Raw genomic sequence first — 18,320 nt, 5'->3', positions numbered from 1 at the left:
TGGAGAAGGCGAAACGCTCCTTGTCGTCTTCGTGCAGGGGAATAGAAAAGAAGCAGTCTTTGATGTCGAGCACTGCACAGGGTTGTCCTTTCGGTATCACAGAGTTCATGGGCAGCGAAGTTTGCACAGGACCCATAGGCTGGATTGTCTTGTTCACTTCTCGCAAGTCGTGCAGGAGACGAAAGCCTTCACCAGACCGCTTAGGTATTACAAAGATCGGAGTGTTCCATGGACTCGGGGAGGGTTCTATATGATTCTTGTGTAATTCCTGGCTAACTAACTCAATGAGGGCAGTCATTCGAGGCGTTGACAAGGGCCACTGTTCGACCCACACTGGGTCGGCTGATTTCCAAGTCAGCTTGATGGGCAATGGCGGGTACGTGACAGTGGCCCCTAGAATAAATTTGTCACCCTAACATCCAGCAGGGCTAGGGCACCCCTCCCTAGCAAGGGTGGGCAGTCCGACATCACATATGCAGTGAGGGTGATAGTTCTTCCCGGTCCTCTCTCGGTGCAGAGGGTTATTGCCACTGGTTGGGTGCTCTTGTGGGCTCGGGACAGCCCTCCAACTCCGCCCACCATGGGGGCTACTTCTAGCTTCCATGGTCGAGGCCAATGTATGTCTGGGATGACGGTGACATCTGACCCTGTGTCCACCCAAAAGGGAAGGCAGATGGCCGAGTCGTCGGAGCTGTTGTGGAGACGACACACTGCCCACACGATCAGTGGGTGTTTCCCCACCTTCGCGGCGAAGGCCACCCATGGGTCCCGTTCCCATGCTTTCATGGCCAAAGCCACCCAGGGGCCTCGGCCCCAGGGAGCTGTTCTTGGTATTCCTGAGGTGCAGATGGGTTCGATTGAGCCTTTGGCTGGGCGACAAAGTTGGTCATTCCCTGAGGGGGTGGAGGTGGTGGGCATGAGAGCCCTGTGCCCCATTGGGGGTTGCTGTAGCTGGGCCGCTGCATGTTCCAGGTGGGAGGAGGCTGGATACGGCCCAGCTGCCCCCTCCCTCTCCCGTTTCCCTGATGCCTGGATCTGCATTCCTTAGCTAAATGCCCTTTCTTTCCACATGCCCAGCATGGTCCCCTAGGTCTCCCCTGGCGTGGTGGAGCAGCTGCTGGTGGGCGCCCTGACTGGGGGCAGTTTGTTGCCACGTGCCCAGTTTGGCCACACTAAAAGCATGCCATGACACTCGTTATTGCAGTGTGAACTGCTGCTTGAATGGGAGCTAGGTATTCTTCCTTTGCAACGTGTCTGATCATGGCAGCTAGATTAGACCCTTGCGGCAGTGATCCTAAAATGTCTTTGGTGGCTGAGTTGCATTGCTGGCGTAGGCACTCTGCCAGCACAGGACCCTTTGCCTCTGAGGGTAATGTTGAGGAGTCCAAGGCAGCCTGTAAACGATCCACAAACTGAGTGAAGCTTTCACTCTCACTCTGCTTTATTGTGGACCAAGGCGACGGTTTGGCTATTACTTTGGAAGCAACACGGATGGCTTCTCGGGCAGCACGGGTTGTTGTCATAACCTCATGTGCCCGCAAGCCCTCAGCCTGTGCCTGGGGGGTGATCATTGTAGGGTCTGTGCCCATTAGCCTCTGTATGCTGGAGCCGTGCAGTGGATGATCTGCCCCTGTTACCAGGGCCAGCTGCTTAATACAGTTATCCTCCCATTCCTGCTTAAAAACGATCATCCCTGCCCCATCAAAAATCATTCTGCAAGTCTGCTTAATATCAAAAGGTAACATGCCATCCCCTCCAAAAGCGCTGTCAATGAGTGTGGAAACCATGGCAGAATTAATTCCCCTATCTGCAATTGCTTTAATAATTGCCTGCACGTCTTTCGGGTTTACCGGGGAATAGGTCCTTTGATTCCCGCCGGCTCCCCCCACCCGAACGGGGAACACCAGTTTCGCCGACGGAGTCCATTCAGCACACGCTATTTTTATTTTCCGCCAGTCTGTAAGCGGAGTTCGATCTTTCTCCGATATCCCCTTCACCCATGCAGGAGCGCTGTGGCTAGTGACCTTGTATGCCGCTGCTCTCCTTCTGTTAAAACCCGAATCCGAGTCGGAACTCCCCGATCCCCTCTCGAGCTCGGAGCTCGAGTCCGAGTCCAAGCCGGAAGTCGACTGCCCGGACGTTTCCGGGCTGCTCTGCCTTTTTCTCGGGCTCCGACCCTGCCCCTTCTTGCGGGGGTCGGGCCGTTCCCTCCCCCTGGGGTCCCCCCGCCTCCTACTGGGGGAGGTCCTTGCCCTATAAGGACCTAATGTGAACTGAGCGCTCTGATTGGCCTTACGCTCCTCCGCGGGGGCCGCCCCGTCCCCCCGCTTGCCCGCGCATGCGTTGTTAAGCAGGCTGACTGCATTTCCGCCCCCCATGTTTCCCTTTCCGCCCTGAACACGCGGTTCGGCGCCATTTTCAAACACATACGGAGGGGGTGCGCTTTTATCCACCCCTTCGGGGTCCGGCAATTTCGCCGCCTCCAGCGCTTCCTCTGTTAACCCCCGCCAAAACGCCCGCGCGCGTTCCCCCCCTCTGATGGTAAGGCGGTCTGCTCGGGGGAATCCAGCGTTCGCGGTTCCGCGGTGCTGATCTGATCGAAGCCCTCCGCGGTCTGCGTTGCCGCGCCCACCCCCAACTGCGGCGTGGCTAATAACCAAGCCTGCGCGGCTTTCCAGGTCTCCTGCTCTTCTCTAGCTTTCTGCAGAGCCTGCACGACTCTGCCCCATGACTTTAGAGCTTTCCCTGAGCCTGAGGACATAGTCTCCTCAGCTAAAACCTTTGTACAAGTATCCCATATCTCCGAATGGAGAATATCCACCGGGCTGTCTATTGCCCCCAGCTTAATAAGTCTCGGTATAGCAAGACATAAATCTTTTAGCTTACAATCAATCCCCCATTGAGCATGCATCTGAGTTACGACCTTCGCTATGGCTTCCATGGTCCACGCTGGTCCGGGGGCGTCCCCCCTGCTGCACTAGGCCTGCTGTGCAGCCGCCGGTCCCCTGTCCAGGCGAAATTCCGAACTCCGGGCGCTGCGATTCCCGGGTTTTGGCACCAGATGTTGCCATTACGGCGTGGCGACCTGGTTCAGGATGTCTGACACAGTGACCCAAGGCCCAGGGTCACTCGCTCCAATGCTACATACACCAATGTGGTGGAGAGCAAATGGCGTTTATTGAGGGGTGTCACCCTGAGTTTTTAAGATTTTCTAAGCCTTCTGATGTTGACATTCTTGTAGTGAATTTTCTCACACACTTTCTGTAAATAACTTATTGTTTTGCATTCCTTTATGGAGGAGGAGAGAGTTGATGGACTGTTGGTTTAACCAGTGGCATTGGAGAGGTGCCACTGTCACCCTCCAATCCACTGTCACTTTTGGAAAACTATAAATGTTGGAGTCAGAAAATAAACGGCCCTTTTTTCCTCTTTCACCTTGAGAACGGTGTGAGCGTGTGTTCCTTTGTGTCCTATAGCGACAGAGGGGTCTCAGGGGTATTGATGGCTTGGGCAGTCTGTGTCCCTTCCCTCTGCTCACGTCTGGCCGGGTGTGGCCAGGTACGGAGCAACAGTCAGACTGCAGGGTGAGGGGGGCCTTCCTATCTACCCGTACAGCCCGAGATCTTCCGCACGCAGGTCCCTAGCTCTCCACAGCAGCCCCAGCCAGGGACCCACTCCCAAGGCTGCTGCCAGGGCCACCAGGGCTGGCACCAGCTGGGATGCTCGGTTTCCATGGGCCGGGCTTCAGGAATGGGATTCCCCAATTTCCTGCTCCCTCTAAAACCGCGCTGCCGCTTGCTGCCGTCCCACCTCCCATGGAAAGCACAAAAGGCAAAGATCCGGGGCTGGGATAAGAACAATTTATTGGGAACAGCAACGAGATAAGGAACAAATGGAACAGAAACAGTATTGATAACAGAAGGGGTCAATAAAACTGTTTACAGGGAAAACTACAACATCAACTATTGGCTCTTCCCAGTTTCGTATTTCCCCTCCCTGGAAAGGACACCCTTCTCCTCAGGGAGAGAGAGTCCCTTTCCTGCCCCTGGCAATGTTCTGAGGTGGGAGTGAATGTGATGACATGGCCATGGCCAGACCCTCATGTTCTTCATTCCACACCATGTCATTGGCAGGGGCAGGAAAAGAAACAGGTGTCTTCCCAGCATGGATCACAGGGAACATGGATTCCCAGGACTCTTTCCAACATGGGTTTTCCCATGGGGGTTGAAGCTGGAGCTGGGCACAAAGCTCCTCCTACACTTGGGGCTTTTGCAGGGCATCTCTTACCGGTGACTCCGTTGGTGTCTTGTCAAGTTAGAGCTGCTGGTGAAGCTCTTCCCACACTGGGGACACTCATAGGGCCTCTCCCCAGTGTGGATGCGCCGGTGGGTGATGAGGTGGGAGTTTTGCTTGAAGCCCTTCCCGCAGTCGGGGCAGTGGAAGGGCCTCTCCTCTGTGTGAATCCGCTCATGCAGGAGGAGACTGGAGCTGGTCTGAAACCTCTTCCCACACTTGGGACACTCATAGGGCCTCTCCCCAGTGTGGATGCGCCGGTGGGTGATGAGGTGGGAGTTGTGCTTGAAGCCCTTCCCGTAGTCGGGGCAGCGGAAGGGCGTCTCCTCTGTGTGAATCCGCTTATGCAGGAGGAGACTGGAGCTGGTCTGAAACCTCTTCCCACACTTGGGACACTCATAGGGCCTCTCCCCAGTGTGGATGCGCCGGTGGGTGATGAGGTGGGAGTTGTGCTTGAAGCCCTTCCCGTAGTCGGGGCAGCGGAAGGGCGTCTCCTCTGTGTGAATCCGCTTATGCAGGAGGAGACTGGAGCTGGTCGGAAACCTCTTCCCACACTGGGGGCACTCGTAGGGCCTCTCCCCAGTGTGGATGCGTTGGTGCCTGATGAGTTCTGAGCTGCAGCTGCAGCCCTTCCCACACTCCCCACACTCGTAGGCCCATTCCCCAGTGTGGATCATCTGGTGGCGGATCAGGTGGAAGCTCTTCCTGAAGCTCTTCCCACATGCCAAGCACTTGTAGGGCTTCTCCCCATCATGAAGCTGCTCATGGGCTACCAGCTCTGAGCTGTGGCTGAAGCTCTGTCCACCTTCCTGGCTCAGGGTGGGTCTTTCCTCCTCAGAGCACCCTGGGCTGGCTTTTTAGCCCCTCTTCCTGTACAGTCTCTGGGGATTTTCCTCCCTGTTGGATTCCTCCACTCTGGAAGCAGTCAAAACTGCCTCTTCCATGAGGTTCTGCTGTGGGGATTTGTCCTCCCTGGTCTCCATCCTCAGCTTCTTCCCTGGGGGAGGAAGGACAAGGAGAGGATGGGATTTGCCTCCGTGCCACAGGGAAGGGGAAGGAGATCCCCCCAGTGCATCCCCAGCAGGATGGGGTTGGCAGCAGGGCTGTCCTGCAGCCAGGGGCCGTGCTGGGCTGGGAGATGGAGCAGGAGAGAGGGGGAAAGGGGCACTGACTTCCTCCTCACCTGCCTGGGTGTCCCAGGGCTCCCTCCTGTTTTATGCAGCCTCCTCCTCCATCTGGCCAAGAACTGAAGATGGGAAATTCTCTTTAAGGAGGAAAACAAGGGATGAGCACACTGGATTTTGTACTGGTTTGAAGGCAAACCTGGGGAGGGTCTAAACCAGGAGTACAATTTAATAAGAAAATTTCGATCAAGGCAATGATACAGAAACACAGCCTTAAACTGACAGAGTCCGGATATAACCTGACACCCTGTTGCTGAGGGTGGTGGCAGCAGTCCCATTAAATGGTGGCTGCAGTCCTGTTGGAGTGATGAACGTGATTCTGTGCAAGCAGTGATCCTGTAGAAGGGTCTGGTCTTCCTCTGAAGGTCCAGTGGTGATTCTGGAGCTCTTGTCCTCAGGGAATCCAGTAGGCAAGCTGCTTCTGGTGTTGCAAGGCTCAGCTTATATGCAGGTAGGAATGCTTGGCTCCTCCCTCTGGGCGGAGCATCCCACAATGGGATGATGGAATTTTATCAGTCCTGCAGTGACACTCAATGGCCCATTCCCAGAAGATATCTCCCCTGGAGGGCGTTATCAGGGCTGAGTCATGGAAGAGATAAAGAACACTGCCCCACCTGTTTATAGCAGTTGATGAAGATTTGGATTGAAAACATGCATTGGGTTCCATCTTACACTGCAACCTGAAACAGTGGGGGAATCCCTGCTCAGGGGGTGAACACGACCCCCCTTACCCAAACTGGCTCAGGTGTAAAACCCCCACTCTGGGAAGGCCACACACACAGGGGACAATGTCACACTTGGCCCACTCCAGGGGAGATCTCTGTCCCTCTCAGTCCCTGGCTGTCCCCCCTTTTCTTTTTCACAGGCCGGGGGCTTTGCCAAATCTAAGAATATTTTTTTTCTTTGTCCCTGTCACCTTTGTGACATCTAAACAGAGCTTTCTCTTCCTTTTCATCCTCTTTTCATAAAAGAGGTATCGCAATGTATTTGGCCGAATTTCCACTTTTCTTTTATCAGAATTTGCCAGCAGCTGAGCTGGAGCTGTGCAGGACCAATGGATTTTGGACTTGCCACAGAATTGCTTCTACTTTCAGTTTATTAAATTTTGCAATTTGTTCTCGTTTCCACCACAAGTTACTTGTGGGAAGAGTAAATTCAAGGCATTTTCTGTAGGCTGAAGTTTGATTTTTGTCAAGAAACAACTTCACTTTGTCCAGTGCCCAGGGAATGCTCAAGGGGTCACTGAGCCTCTCAGACTGGGGGATGCTTGAGAGGGGCTTGGGAGGGTTTTTCCCCGTCCCTGTCACCCCAGGCCATTCCCCAGGGGTGTCCCTGTCCCTGTCACCCCAGGCCATTCCCCAGGGGTGTCCCTGTCCCTGTCACCCCAGGCCATTCCACAGGGGTCTCCATCATTCTCACTCCAGGGAATGCCTGGGGGGTCTCCCTCCCTCTCTCCCCTGTGCCAGGGGGTGCTCGGGGCAGTCTCTGTCCCTCTCAGCCCAGGGGATGCTCGGGGCTCTCTGTCCCCTGGCCCTGGGGGATGCTCGGGGGGTCTCCATCCCTCTGGCCTCAGGCAATGCCTGTGCAGGGCTGGGCACCAGGGGCTCTGTGTCCCTCTCACCGCTGAGGCTGCTCGGGGCTGGGGGGGCTCTGCCACCTTCTCACCCCTGGGGAGGCCGGGGGGGTCTCTGTCCCTCTCAGCCCTGCTGTGACTCCACCCAAACATCATCGGGGTCACAGGGACAGAGACACCTCCAAACCCCCAGAAGGGCTGAACCTGGGATTTGGTTTGGGGCTGAGGATTAAGGAAAGGGCTGGAATTGGGGCTGGGCTTGGAGCTGGGGCTGAGATTTGGATTAGAGCTGGGATTGGGGTTAAGACTAAAAATGGGATTGGCTTTAGGGCTGGGGTTGGGATTGGGTCTGGGGCTAGATGAGTGTGGGGCTGGGATAAGAATAAATTCAGAACTGTGAGTGTGTCTAAACATGCAGTGAGATTGAGACCAGGATCAGGGTCAGGTTTGGGACTGAGCTCACCCAGAGCAGGACATGGGGGATGTCACTGCAGGATGGTTTGGGGAAAATCCTGGTTTCAGGAAAAACAGGGTGTGAATGCCTTTTTTTGGGGATTTCCCTTGCCCAAGTCCATCTCTAGAAGTCACCTGATGTCCATAAAAACCTCCAAAAATCAAGACTTAATTAAAAAAAGCCACCAGGAGTGTCCTATGTCCAGTCTCATCCCTCCAGGGTTCTGGTGGTCCCCCATCTCAGGGCTGCTGGGGATCCTCAAGGGTCCCCAGGACCCCTCTCCAGGGTCCTGCTTAGGGATGCTGGGGGGTTTTGGGGTCCCCTTCTCCAGCCTCACCTAAGTTCAGCCACTTGGAGGTCCCCCCTCTTCCCACCACCCTGGCCTCGTATGGGGCAAATTTGGGAGAAAATCTCCAAAAGAGTTTCCTCTAGAAAGCAGATTTAAGAAGCCCCTCCCCCAACCGGATTGGGAAAAGATTTCCTTGGAAAAAAGTGGAAAAAACGTTTATTTACCAGGCAAAGCATTCACCAGCACAAACAAAGAACAATATTGAACAATAAAACCTCTTGCCTCTCCAAAAGAGATGACAAACACAGAAAGTCCCTCTGTGGGCTGTAGCTCAGCTCACTCAGTCTCTTATCAGTCTCTTATCAGTCTCTTATCAGTCCCTCCAGTGCTGGAAATGCCGCGGCCCAGGCCTGGCCCAGTGGGCCACGGGTGCGAGCTGCTGGTGGTGTTCTGTGTGTTCAGTGCAGAGCAGGTTCAAACACCTCCAAAGAAAAACAAAAATAACAGTCCAGGCAACTTCTCTGCCTCAGAGAGCTAAAAACTAACTAAAAGCAAAGGAGAGCTCTGTCCCACTCTCTGTCCATCCAGGAGCCGGAATGTGTGGGAGTGAGTGCAGTGTCTGAAAACCAACTGCAGCTTCTTCCTCCTCCCCTTCTCTCTCAGAACCAGCCTTAAAGGTGCAGAACTCATTTCTGGACTAAAGGGACCGATGGGGCACGAGCATCATGAAGTCACCCCAGCACGCGCCCCTGTCAGGGTCAGGGGGTCCCGTCCCCGCCTCATCTCCGGGCTGCCGGGGGTGCCCCAGCTCCGGTATCGCCCCTTCCCCTCTCCCCGCCCCGGGGGTCCCCCGTTCCACAGCCCCGGCTCTCACGGGGATCCCCAAAACCAATGTCCCGCCCCGTCGGTACCGGGCCATCCCCACGTGGACCCCCCGGGACCCTCCCGAGGGGCGATCGCGGCTCCTCTGCCCCCAAAAAAGCTCCTCTTAGGGAGCCCGGAGATATCTGGGGCTCGAGTCCGGGATCTGCCGGCTCCGAACACTCTCCAAAAAAATCCTCCCGGAGACCCCTGGCTGGAGTTATTTGGGAATTTAGCTACTTGAGCTGGGCTTCCTGTAGGACTTTTAGCAGCCTTGTGTTCCTCACCTTTGAGTAAATGAACTTTGTCAGTCACGCTGATATAATTTGCTCCCTCTTCTCCAGTGATTTTAACAAACTTTTCAAGGAAGGACAAGAAAATATTTTCTTTTTCACTGGCCACCCACAACAGCCATTTTCCCCATCAGTTCTTCCATAAGTTCCCCAGGAGGAAGGAGGGACTGTGTCCAAGTTTCCAAGAGTTCTTCCAGAAAAAACCACAACCTCCTCAGAGGGAATGCTGCTGTTGTCAAAGGCACCTGGGGTGAGACAAGAGTGCCCTGAACTCACCGTGCAAAAATAATGTCACAATTTGGTTACGCAAATTGTTAGAGAAATGCCTCTGCCCCAGTTAAGGTGCTAACGAGACCAAATCCAAGGTGGATTTTATTGAACAGTAAATGTGAGGTAGAGAGAGAGATGGAAAGAAAGAGAAAAGGGGGGAGAGCAAGGGAGTGACAGGGACAGAGACCTGCCCTGGGGCAGGGCAAGTGTGACATTGTCCCCTGTGTGTGTGGCCTTCCCAGGGTGGGGGTTTTACACCTGAGCCAGTTTGGGTAAGGGGTGTGGTGTTCACCCCCTGAGCAGGGATTCCCCCACTGTTTCAGGTTACAGTGTAAGATGGAACCAAATGCATGTTTTCAATCGCCATCTTCATCAACTGCTATAAACAGGTGGGGCAGGGTTCTTTATCTCTTCCATGACTCAGCCCTGATAACGCCCTCCAGGGGAGATATCTTCTGCGAATGGGCCATTGTGTGTCACTGCAGGACTGATAAAATTCCAACATCCCATTGTGAAATGCTCCACCCAGAGGGAGGATCCAAGCATTCCTACCTGGATATAAGCTTAGCCTTTCAACACCAGGAGCAGCTTGCCTTCTGGATTCCCAGAGGACAGGAGCTCCATAACCACCACTGGACCTCCAGAGGAAGACCAGACCCTTCTGCAGGATCACTGCTTGGACAGAATCACGTTCATCACTCCCACAGGACTGCAGCCACCATTTAATGGGACTGCTGCCACCACCCTCAGCAACAGGGTGTCAGGTTATATCCTGACTCTGTCAGTTTAAGGCAGTGTTTCTGTATCATTGCCGTGATCTTAATTTTCTTATTAAATCGTAATTCTGGCTTAGACTCTCCCCCAGGTTTGCCTTCAATCCAGTATAAAATTTAGTGTGCTCATCCCTTGTTTTCCTCCCAAAGCAGGATTTCCAATCCTGAAACCTTCACTAGATGAAGGAGGAGGCTGTGAGAAAGAGGAAGATGCCCCAGGAGCCCCAGGCAGGTGAGGAGGAAGTCAGTGCCCCTTTCCCCCTCTCTCCTGCTCCATCTCCCAGCCTAGCACAGCCCCCGGCTGCAGGACAACCCTGCTGCCAACCCTGTCCTGCTGGGGATGCACTGGGGGGATCTCCTTCCCCTTCCCTCTGGCATGGAGGCAAATCCCATCCTTTCCTTGTCCTTCCTCCCCCAGGGAAGAAGCTGAGGATGGAGACCAGGGAGGACAAATCCCCACAGCAGAATCTCGTGGAAGAGGCCATTTTAAGTGGCTCCACGGTGCAGAATTCCAACGTGGAGGAAAAGCCCCAGAGTTTCCACAGGAGGAGGGGCTGCAAACCCAGCCCAGGGGGCTCTGAGAAGGAAAGACCCACCCTGAGCCAGGAAGGTGGACAGAGCTTTAGCCAGAGCTCAGAGCTGGTGGCCCATGAGCAGCTTCATGATGGGGAGAAGCCCTACAAGTGCTTGGAGTGTGGGAAGAGCTTCAGGCAGAGCAGCACCCTGATCCGCCACCAGATGATCCACACTGGGGAATGGGCCTACGAGTGTGGTGAGTGTGGGAAGGGCTTCAGCTGCAGCTCTGCCCTCATCAGGCACCAACGCATCCACACTGGGGAGAGGCCCTACGAGTGTCCCCAGTGTCCAAAGAGGTTTCGGACCAGCTCTGATCTCCTCTGCCACCAGCGGATTCACACCCAGGAGAGGCCCTTCCGCTGCCCTGACTGTGGGAAGGGCTTCAAGCACAACTCCACCCTTGTCACCCACCGGCGCATCCACACTGGGGAGAGGCCCTACGAGTGTTCCCAGTGTGGGAAGAGCTTCACCACCAGCTCTCACTTGACCAGACACCAACGGAGCCACCAGTAAGGGAAGCCCTGCAAATGCCCCAGCTGCAGGAAGATCTTCATGCATGCTCCAGCTTCATCTCCCATTAGAGGGCCCACATTGGGAAGAGTCCTGGGAATCCATGTTCCCTGTGATCCATGCTGGGGAGACACCTGTCCCTTTTCCTGCCGCTGCCGATGACATGATGTGGGATTGAAAAACATGATGGTCTGGCCATGGCCCTGTCATGACATTCACTCCCACCTCAGGTCATCGCCAGGGGCAGGAAAGGGAGTCTCTCCCTCAGTGAGGAGAAGGGTCTCCTTTCCAGGCAGGGGAAATTGTGGCCAGACAGATCCAGTGGGTTGTGTTTTAATTTTCCCTGTAAACAGTTTTATTTATCCCTTCTGTTATCAATATTGTTTCTGTTCCATTTGTTCCTTATCTCGTTGCTGTTCCCAATAAATTGTTGTTATCCCAGCCCGGGATCTTTGCCTTTGTGCTTTCCATGGGAGGCGGGAGGGCAGCGAGGGCAGCGTGGTTTTAGTGGGGACAGAAAATTGGGGAATCCCATTCCTGAAGCCCGACCCGTGGAAACCGAGCATCCCAGCTGGTGCCAGCCCTGGTGGCCATGGCAACCACCCCTGGCATGGGGTCTCCATAGAGGTGCCAAGGGACTGAGCATAGCAACAGGGGGCTGGTGATGGTTGCCATGGAAACTGAGCATAGCAACAGGGGGCTGGGGATGGTTGCCTGCTAAGGATCAGATTTCTCACAGGCCCTCCCAGGGGCTCCATGGGGATTTTCCAAGAGTCTCCAGGCTGTTTCAGAGCTGGAATGTCACACACAGAGACAGGGGCTCCATGGAGACCTCCCAGGGCTTTCTGGGGATGGAAAAGAGCCCTGTGGTCAGAGGCAGTCACAGCCATTCCATGGTGACATCCCAGGGCACCTTGGGCTGCACAGGCACCGATCTGTCACAGGCACTCACGGGGGCTCCATGGTGACATCCCAGGAGTCCCCAGGCTGCCAAAGAGCCGGGATGGCCCAGACACTCACAGGGGTTCCTGTCATGGGCACAGTGGGAGCTTCAGGCAAAAGCTTTATTTCTTTATTGGAGAAACTCCTGCTGAGACATGAGGTGGAGAAATGACAGCCAACAGCCACCATGGATCCTCAAAGCCCTGCAGGAGCCCTAGACTTCTCAAATTCCTTCTAAGAGAGGAGACTGGCAGCGGCTGGATCACATTCCTGCCCCTGACTTTGTCAAAGGTCGAAAGCATTGGACAGGTGAAATTGAACTTTAACACAATGTGTCCTATAGGATTAATGATAGAATACCAGATAAATTAGTATAAATACACTTCTGATTGATTCTGATCATGATCAGATGGAAAGATCACTTGCACAGTTATTTACTCCACAGTACAGGAGCTATAACAATTATTAGAATATTGTGCTGTAGGAAGCAATTTTGAAGTCAACAGGGCCTTGCTGGAGCTGTTGGAGGCCATTGCAGGCAGAGCCTCCTGCTCCAGCAGGAACTGCCTTTCCTGTGCCATCAGCAGGGCAGGTCCCACTGCAGGAAAAGCCCCAGGCCAGCCCCAGCACAGGGAAGGCCTCGGGCACAAGGGCAGAGTGCCGTGCTGGGAGCTGTGCCAGGGAGAGCCTGAGGCGCCAAAGGCACCTTGGCAGCAGCAGCTGCTTGCAGGCCATGGCCAGAAGCCTCCCTTGGCAGCCCGGCCTGGTGGCCACCACTGCAGAGCTGCTGCCTCAGGGCTCATTCCTGGCTGGGCTCTGAAAAGCCACTTCTGCTCCAGGAGCCTGACTGGGAAGCCATTGGCCCCAGCACCTTGGGGACAAGATATGAATGACAAAACTCTTCATGCCAGCAGCGACAAGGCAGGGGCAGAGCAAAGGGCACAGCCAGGCCCAGGGGACAGGGCTGCCATGGTGATGGCTGTGAGGTCACTGCCCCTGCAGCAGCCTGGCTGCCCTCAGCAGACATTCTGGCCAGAAGCCTTGTGAGGGCACCCAGCACATCAGAGAACCCACACTACAGGAATTCTGTCACTGGGGAGGGCAGGGGGTTTCACTGGGTCAGGTTGCACAAAGATCCTGCTCCTGGACAATTCCTGGCATGGTGCATCAGCCTTTTTGCAAAAACACTTGCAGTTTTGTTCCACTCTCATCATTGTAAATTTTTTTCTCCTTCCAACAAATGGAAATCCAGACCCATTCACTTTAGACCTATGGACCCTTGTTCTGCCACTGCAAGATTTGGGAGAAAATACCTTTGACCACTATTTTTCCATTTTCACAGACTTTGGAGAGGACCCAAACATCTTCCAAGATGGGGTTTGGAGGCCTGATCTCATAACCAGCAGGTAGAGGCTGCAGGTTCTGGGCTCAGTGGGGTGGAGATTGAGGACAGAACAGGAGTAGCCTGGCAGGGGCTGAAGGGTGGTTTCAGAGAGGCTGGAGCTTTTCTTCCTAGAGGATATAAGCATGAGAAGGAAATAATGGCACCAAGGGCAGCTGGGGAGGCCCAGACCGGGAAGCAGCAGAAAGGAATTTCCCTGGCAGGGCAGGGCTGTGGTGCAACACGTGCCCCAGCAGGAGCCTGGAGCAGCCCAAGGCTTTGTGTGGGCAGGCAGAGGCAGGCAGGAGGCAGAGCTGCCAGCAGAGGAAGGGGCCAGCCAGGTGGGGCAGCCGGGGGATGCCGACAGCCTGCAGGGACAGAGGCGCAGGGCAGGGACACCGTAGGACAGCCTGGGCTGCACAGGGCACAGGCATGGGCAGCAGCTGCAAGACAGCCCTGCCAGCGCCAACTCCTGCAGCACTTTGGCCATGGCTGCTGGCCCTGGGGCTGAGGCCAGCAGGGGACAAGTGACCCTTGCAGGCCTGGGGCCTCATTGCCTCCTTGTCCCTGCTCAGCCGCCTGGCAGGGGCCGCCCCATGTTCCTGCCCTTGGCATTGCACATCCCCACATCCCAGTGCCCCAGCAAGAGCCCTGAGCAATGAGGGAGGGAGAGGATCTGCCTGGCCAGGGGCTGGGGCTCAGGCCTTGGCCCTTTGCATTCCTGAAACACATCCAGGTTTGCTCAGCACCAGAGACACGTTTCCCTTGCTTGTCTCCAGCTGTCATCAGTCCTTCCAGGGTTCTGCTCTACCTGGAACTGGGGACATTTTGTCAGTCATATTCCTCATGAGGATCTCTTTAAAGTACAAGAAACTGCCATGTTTCAATCTGACTTTGAATCATTGAGTGGTTTTTGAGCCCACTCTGAGGCACTGATGAGTCTGATGCAAAAAGCACCAAAGCCCCAGAGGGTTATTCAAATGCTTGTGCTGTGTCTGTGCTGCTGAGCTGGGCCGGGCTCCTGGCCCAGAGGCAGCTCCTGGCAAGGGCAGCAGAGCTGCAGAGAGACAGCTCTGGCCAGGAGCAGCTCCTGTGCACAGCCCAGCAGGGCTGGGGCACTGCCAGGGCCTCTCAGGGACACCAGCAGGGCACAGACTGAGCTCCCAGGGGCTCAGCACTGGCAGGGGCTGTGGCATGTCCCAGAGGGGGCTGTGTCACAGCAGCACCTCTGTGGCTTTGTCTTAGAGGCACAGAGCAGCTGGGATGTCAGCAAGGGGCTGTGTGACAGCACAGAGTGGGTTGTGTGAGGACACAGATTGGGCTCTGACATCACAGAGCTTGTGGTTTGAGGTCATCAAGCAGCTACAGCATCATAGAGGGGACTGTGTGACATCACATCGCAGGCTGTGACATCATGGCATGGCTCTATGACATCATAGCGCAGGCTGTGAGGTCAAAGTGTGTGCTGTGACATTACAGAGTGGCAGTATGACACCACAGAGAGGCTCGTGTGACATCACTGAGGGGGTTGTGAAATCACAGAGGTTGCTGTGGCATCATAGAGTAGGGTATAAGGCCATAGAGCAGACTCTGCCATCATGGAGGGTGGCTCTGTGACATCAGAGAGGGGGTTGTGACATCACTGGGTGTCTGAGTAACATCACAGAACAGGCTGTGACATCACAGAAGAGACAGACACATCACAGGGTGACTTTGTGATGTCACAGATTGTTCTGTCTCAATCACATCACAGCTCTATGACATCAGAGAGTATAACCCAGCATTGGCTCTCTGACATCACAAGGGGGATTTGTGTCATCCCAGCATGGGCTGTGACATCACAGGAGGCTGTGTGACATTGAAGGTGGCTATGTGACATCACAGGGAGCTTTGAGACATCATAAGGGGACTTCATGACATCCCAGTGTGGGCTGCGACATTACAGGGCCTGTGTCATATCACAGGAGGCTGTGTGACATCACAGGGGTTTATGTGACATCACAGGAGGCTGTGTGACATCACAGGGGCTGTGGGACATCACAGGGGCTGTGTGACATCACATGGGGGCTGTGTGACATCACAAGAGACTGTGTGACATCACAGGGGCTGTTTGACATTCACAGGGGCTGTGTGAGGTCACTGGGGAGGTCACTCTGCCCCGGCCCCCCTCACAGTTCCCCCCAGAGCAGTCCAACCCTGCTCGTGCACAGCGGGGTCCCCTGTCCCCCCGGGTCCCCCCGCCCCTGGCTCCGCAGCCTCCCCCAGAGGATGTTCCACGAGATCGACCCCAGAGCCTGACACGGGGACGGGGGGCCGGGGCCCTGGGGGTGGCACAGGGGGACAGGGACCCCCCGGCAGGGTCCCCGTGTCACCCAGTATAGTAGAGGAAATGTATTTAAATATCTGTATAGAGGCTTTGCCCCGGAGGTCTCAGTTGCCTTTGATAAGCTGCAGCTGCGATGTCCTTAATTAGGCTGCAGCTGTGACTACTGAAGATAACTGAGACAAAAGGAGGCGGGTTAGCCAGTCAGGGAGAGCTTTGAAGGAGTCCTGACCTGAGAGAGAATTGCATGCAGAAGAAGGTCTGTGCAGTGAAGATCTGGAGCCATGAGAATACACCAAAGAAGTATGGGCTTTAGAAGTCTGATAATATCATTATGAGACTCTAGAGAAATAGAACAACAACACCCCAGGGCCAGAGCCTGGGCCAGGGCTCCTTCACCCTGGTACCAATGAGGCCTTGAGAGCGCTGAAAAAATCCCCAGCAAGGGATCAGCAAAAACCAGATTTAATATTAAGCAACAGCAGCACAAAGTTCCTTGGCAAGAGTCACTCTGCTCCTGACTGGACACTTCAGGCACACCAAGGAAACAAAGCAACAACAAAACCAAACAGAGTTGAGGCAATCAACCCAGAAATGAACTGAGAACTGTCCCTGTGTGTGTGTGTGACACAATGACAGTGAGGGCAAGGACGAAAGGAATACGGCCCAAAAGCTTAACAGAGCTCAAACTTAACAGGACTTAACTTATACCTTAACCTTAACTGATACCTTCAATCTCACAATTTAGCAAAAAACAGCATTTAGCAGGATTTAATCTGACTTATAACCTATGACTTTGCAATTTAACAGAGGATTAACATTTAACAGTATTTAACTTAGCTTATAACTTATATTACACATAACAACTTAGGAAAAAAACAACTCTTAGCAGTGTTTAGCTTCACTTAGACCTTGTGACTTAACCTTACCTACAGGCAATGTAGGTAAGGTTAAGTCATCCTGGCCGCACTTGGCACCAACAGCTTTCTTTGGCAGGGTGAGAACAGGGATGTTGTGCCACGGAGGGAACAAAACCAGTTCCCAGGGCTGCTGCTACAGAAACCAGGAGCTGGGTGGGCAGCAGCAGTGCCTGGAGCAGACAGTGTTTGTGATGAGCTGCAGAGGAGCTGAGCCCAGGGGCTGTTGGCCAAGGCCGAGCCCCAAGGAGCATTTCTCAGCTGGCAGGGCGGCCTGAGAAGGGGAGGGGGGAATGCAGCAGCACAGGGCCCAAGGGACCATTGTGACACTGTGGGGCCCTGTGAGACCAAGGGACCATTGTGACACTGTGGGGCCCTGTGACATCAAGGGATCATTGTGTCACTTAGAGGCCCCATCAAACCAAGGGTCCATTGTGACACCACATGGGGCCTCATGGAACCGTGGAGACCATTGTGACACTTTGGGGTATCATGGAACCAAGGGGCCATTGTGACACTGCAAGACCACATGGTCTCACAATGGTGCCAAGGGTCCACTGTGACACTGCAAGGCCTCATGGAAGCATGGGGAGACCATTAGGACACTACACAGCCTCATGGCACCAAGGAGACCGTTGTGACACTGAGGGGCACCATGGAATCACAGAGACCATTGTGGTGCTATGTCGGTTAATGGAATAGGCAAAGCATTGTGACACTGTCAGGCCTCATGGAAACAGGGAGACCATTGTGACCCTGGGGGTCCCCACACAACCAAGAGGACCATTGTGATACTGTGGGGCCTGGTGAAACCAAGAGGCCTTTGTGACACTGCAGGGCTGCATGGAACCAAAGCTCCAGGGTGACATTGCGGGGCCTTGTGTCATCAGTGGACCATTGTGACCTTGTGGAGCCAAAGGAGACCATTGTGACACTGTAAACCCCCAGGGTCGAAAGGTCCACTGTGACATTGCAGGGCTTATGGAACAGAGGAGTCCCGTGACATTTTGGGGCCGGTGGAAGCACGGAGACCATTGTGACACTGCAAGGCCTCATGGAATCCTTGGGACCACGGTGACACTGCAGGGCCTTCTGGAACCTAGGAGCCATTGTGACACTGTGGGACCCCATTGAACCAAGGGTCCATTGTGTCACTGTTGGACCCCATGGAATCAAAGCACCACTGGGACACTGTGGGGCCCCATGGAACCAAGGGGACCATGGGGATACTGCAGGACCTCATAGAAGCAAGGGAACATGGAACAAGTCTGGCTGGTCTGGCCTCCCGTTGACTGCCTGACTGGTCCAAATGACCCTGGAATGTTGAGGCTCTCTTCTCATCTGCTATTGAAACACTGGGGCTCTGTGCTTTCCTTCCCAATGGAAAAGAACTCTCCTTCTCCTCCAGGCACCCATGGCCAGAACTGGGATTTCACCTCCAAATTTCCTTATGTCCAGGGATTGTTCCCACAGGAATATTGCCAGGACAAGTCTGTCTTGCATTGGTTTTACAAGGGTCACCTCCCATCTGTCCCCAAAACACTGGGGATGGTTCTGAGCTTTCCGTCCCATGGGAAAGAACTGTCCTGCTTCTCCAGGTGCCCATGGCCGAGATTGGACTTCCACCTCCAAAATTCCCTACATCTAAAGATAGCTCCCAGACAAAATATGTCATTTCTGA

The 18,320-nt window shown here is 54.5% G+C and overlaps 1 protein-coding gene and 1 pseudogene across 1 annotated transcript; one reads left to right on the top strand and one right to left on the bottom strand.

The window, feature by feature from the left end:
* The window catches only part of LOC139605320 (zinc finger protein 850-like), a 364,871-nt pseudogene that overhangs the window by 54,726 nt on the left and 291,825 nt on the right, over positions 1-18,320 (top strand).
* LOC139605315 (zinc finger protein 773-like) lies at positions 4,284-4,970 on the bottom strand. Its single transcript, XM_071456677.1, has one exon. The coding sequence runs from the start codon at positions 4,968-4,970 to the stop codon at positions 4,284-4,286; it is 687 nt and encodes a 228-aa protein (XP_071312778.1).

This window comes from Agelaius tricolor, unplaced genomic scaffold (genome assembly GCF_023055355.1).
Source record: "Agelaius tricolor isolate 1412-34295 unplaced genomic scaffold, bAgeTri1.0.p SCAF_64, whole genome shotgun sequence".
NCBI lineage: Eukaryota > Metazoa > Chordata > Aves > Passeriformes > Icteridae > Agelaius > Agelaius tricolor.
The sequence above is the reverse complement of the archived record's forward strand: the minus strand, read 5'-3'. Positions and strand labels throughout refer to the sequence as shown.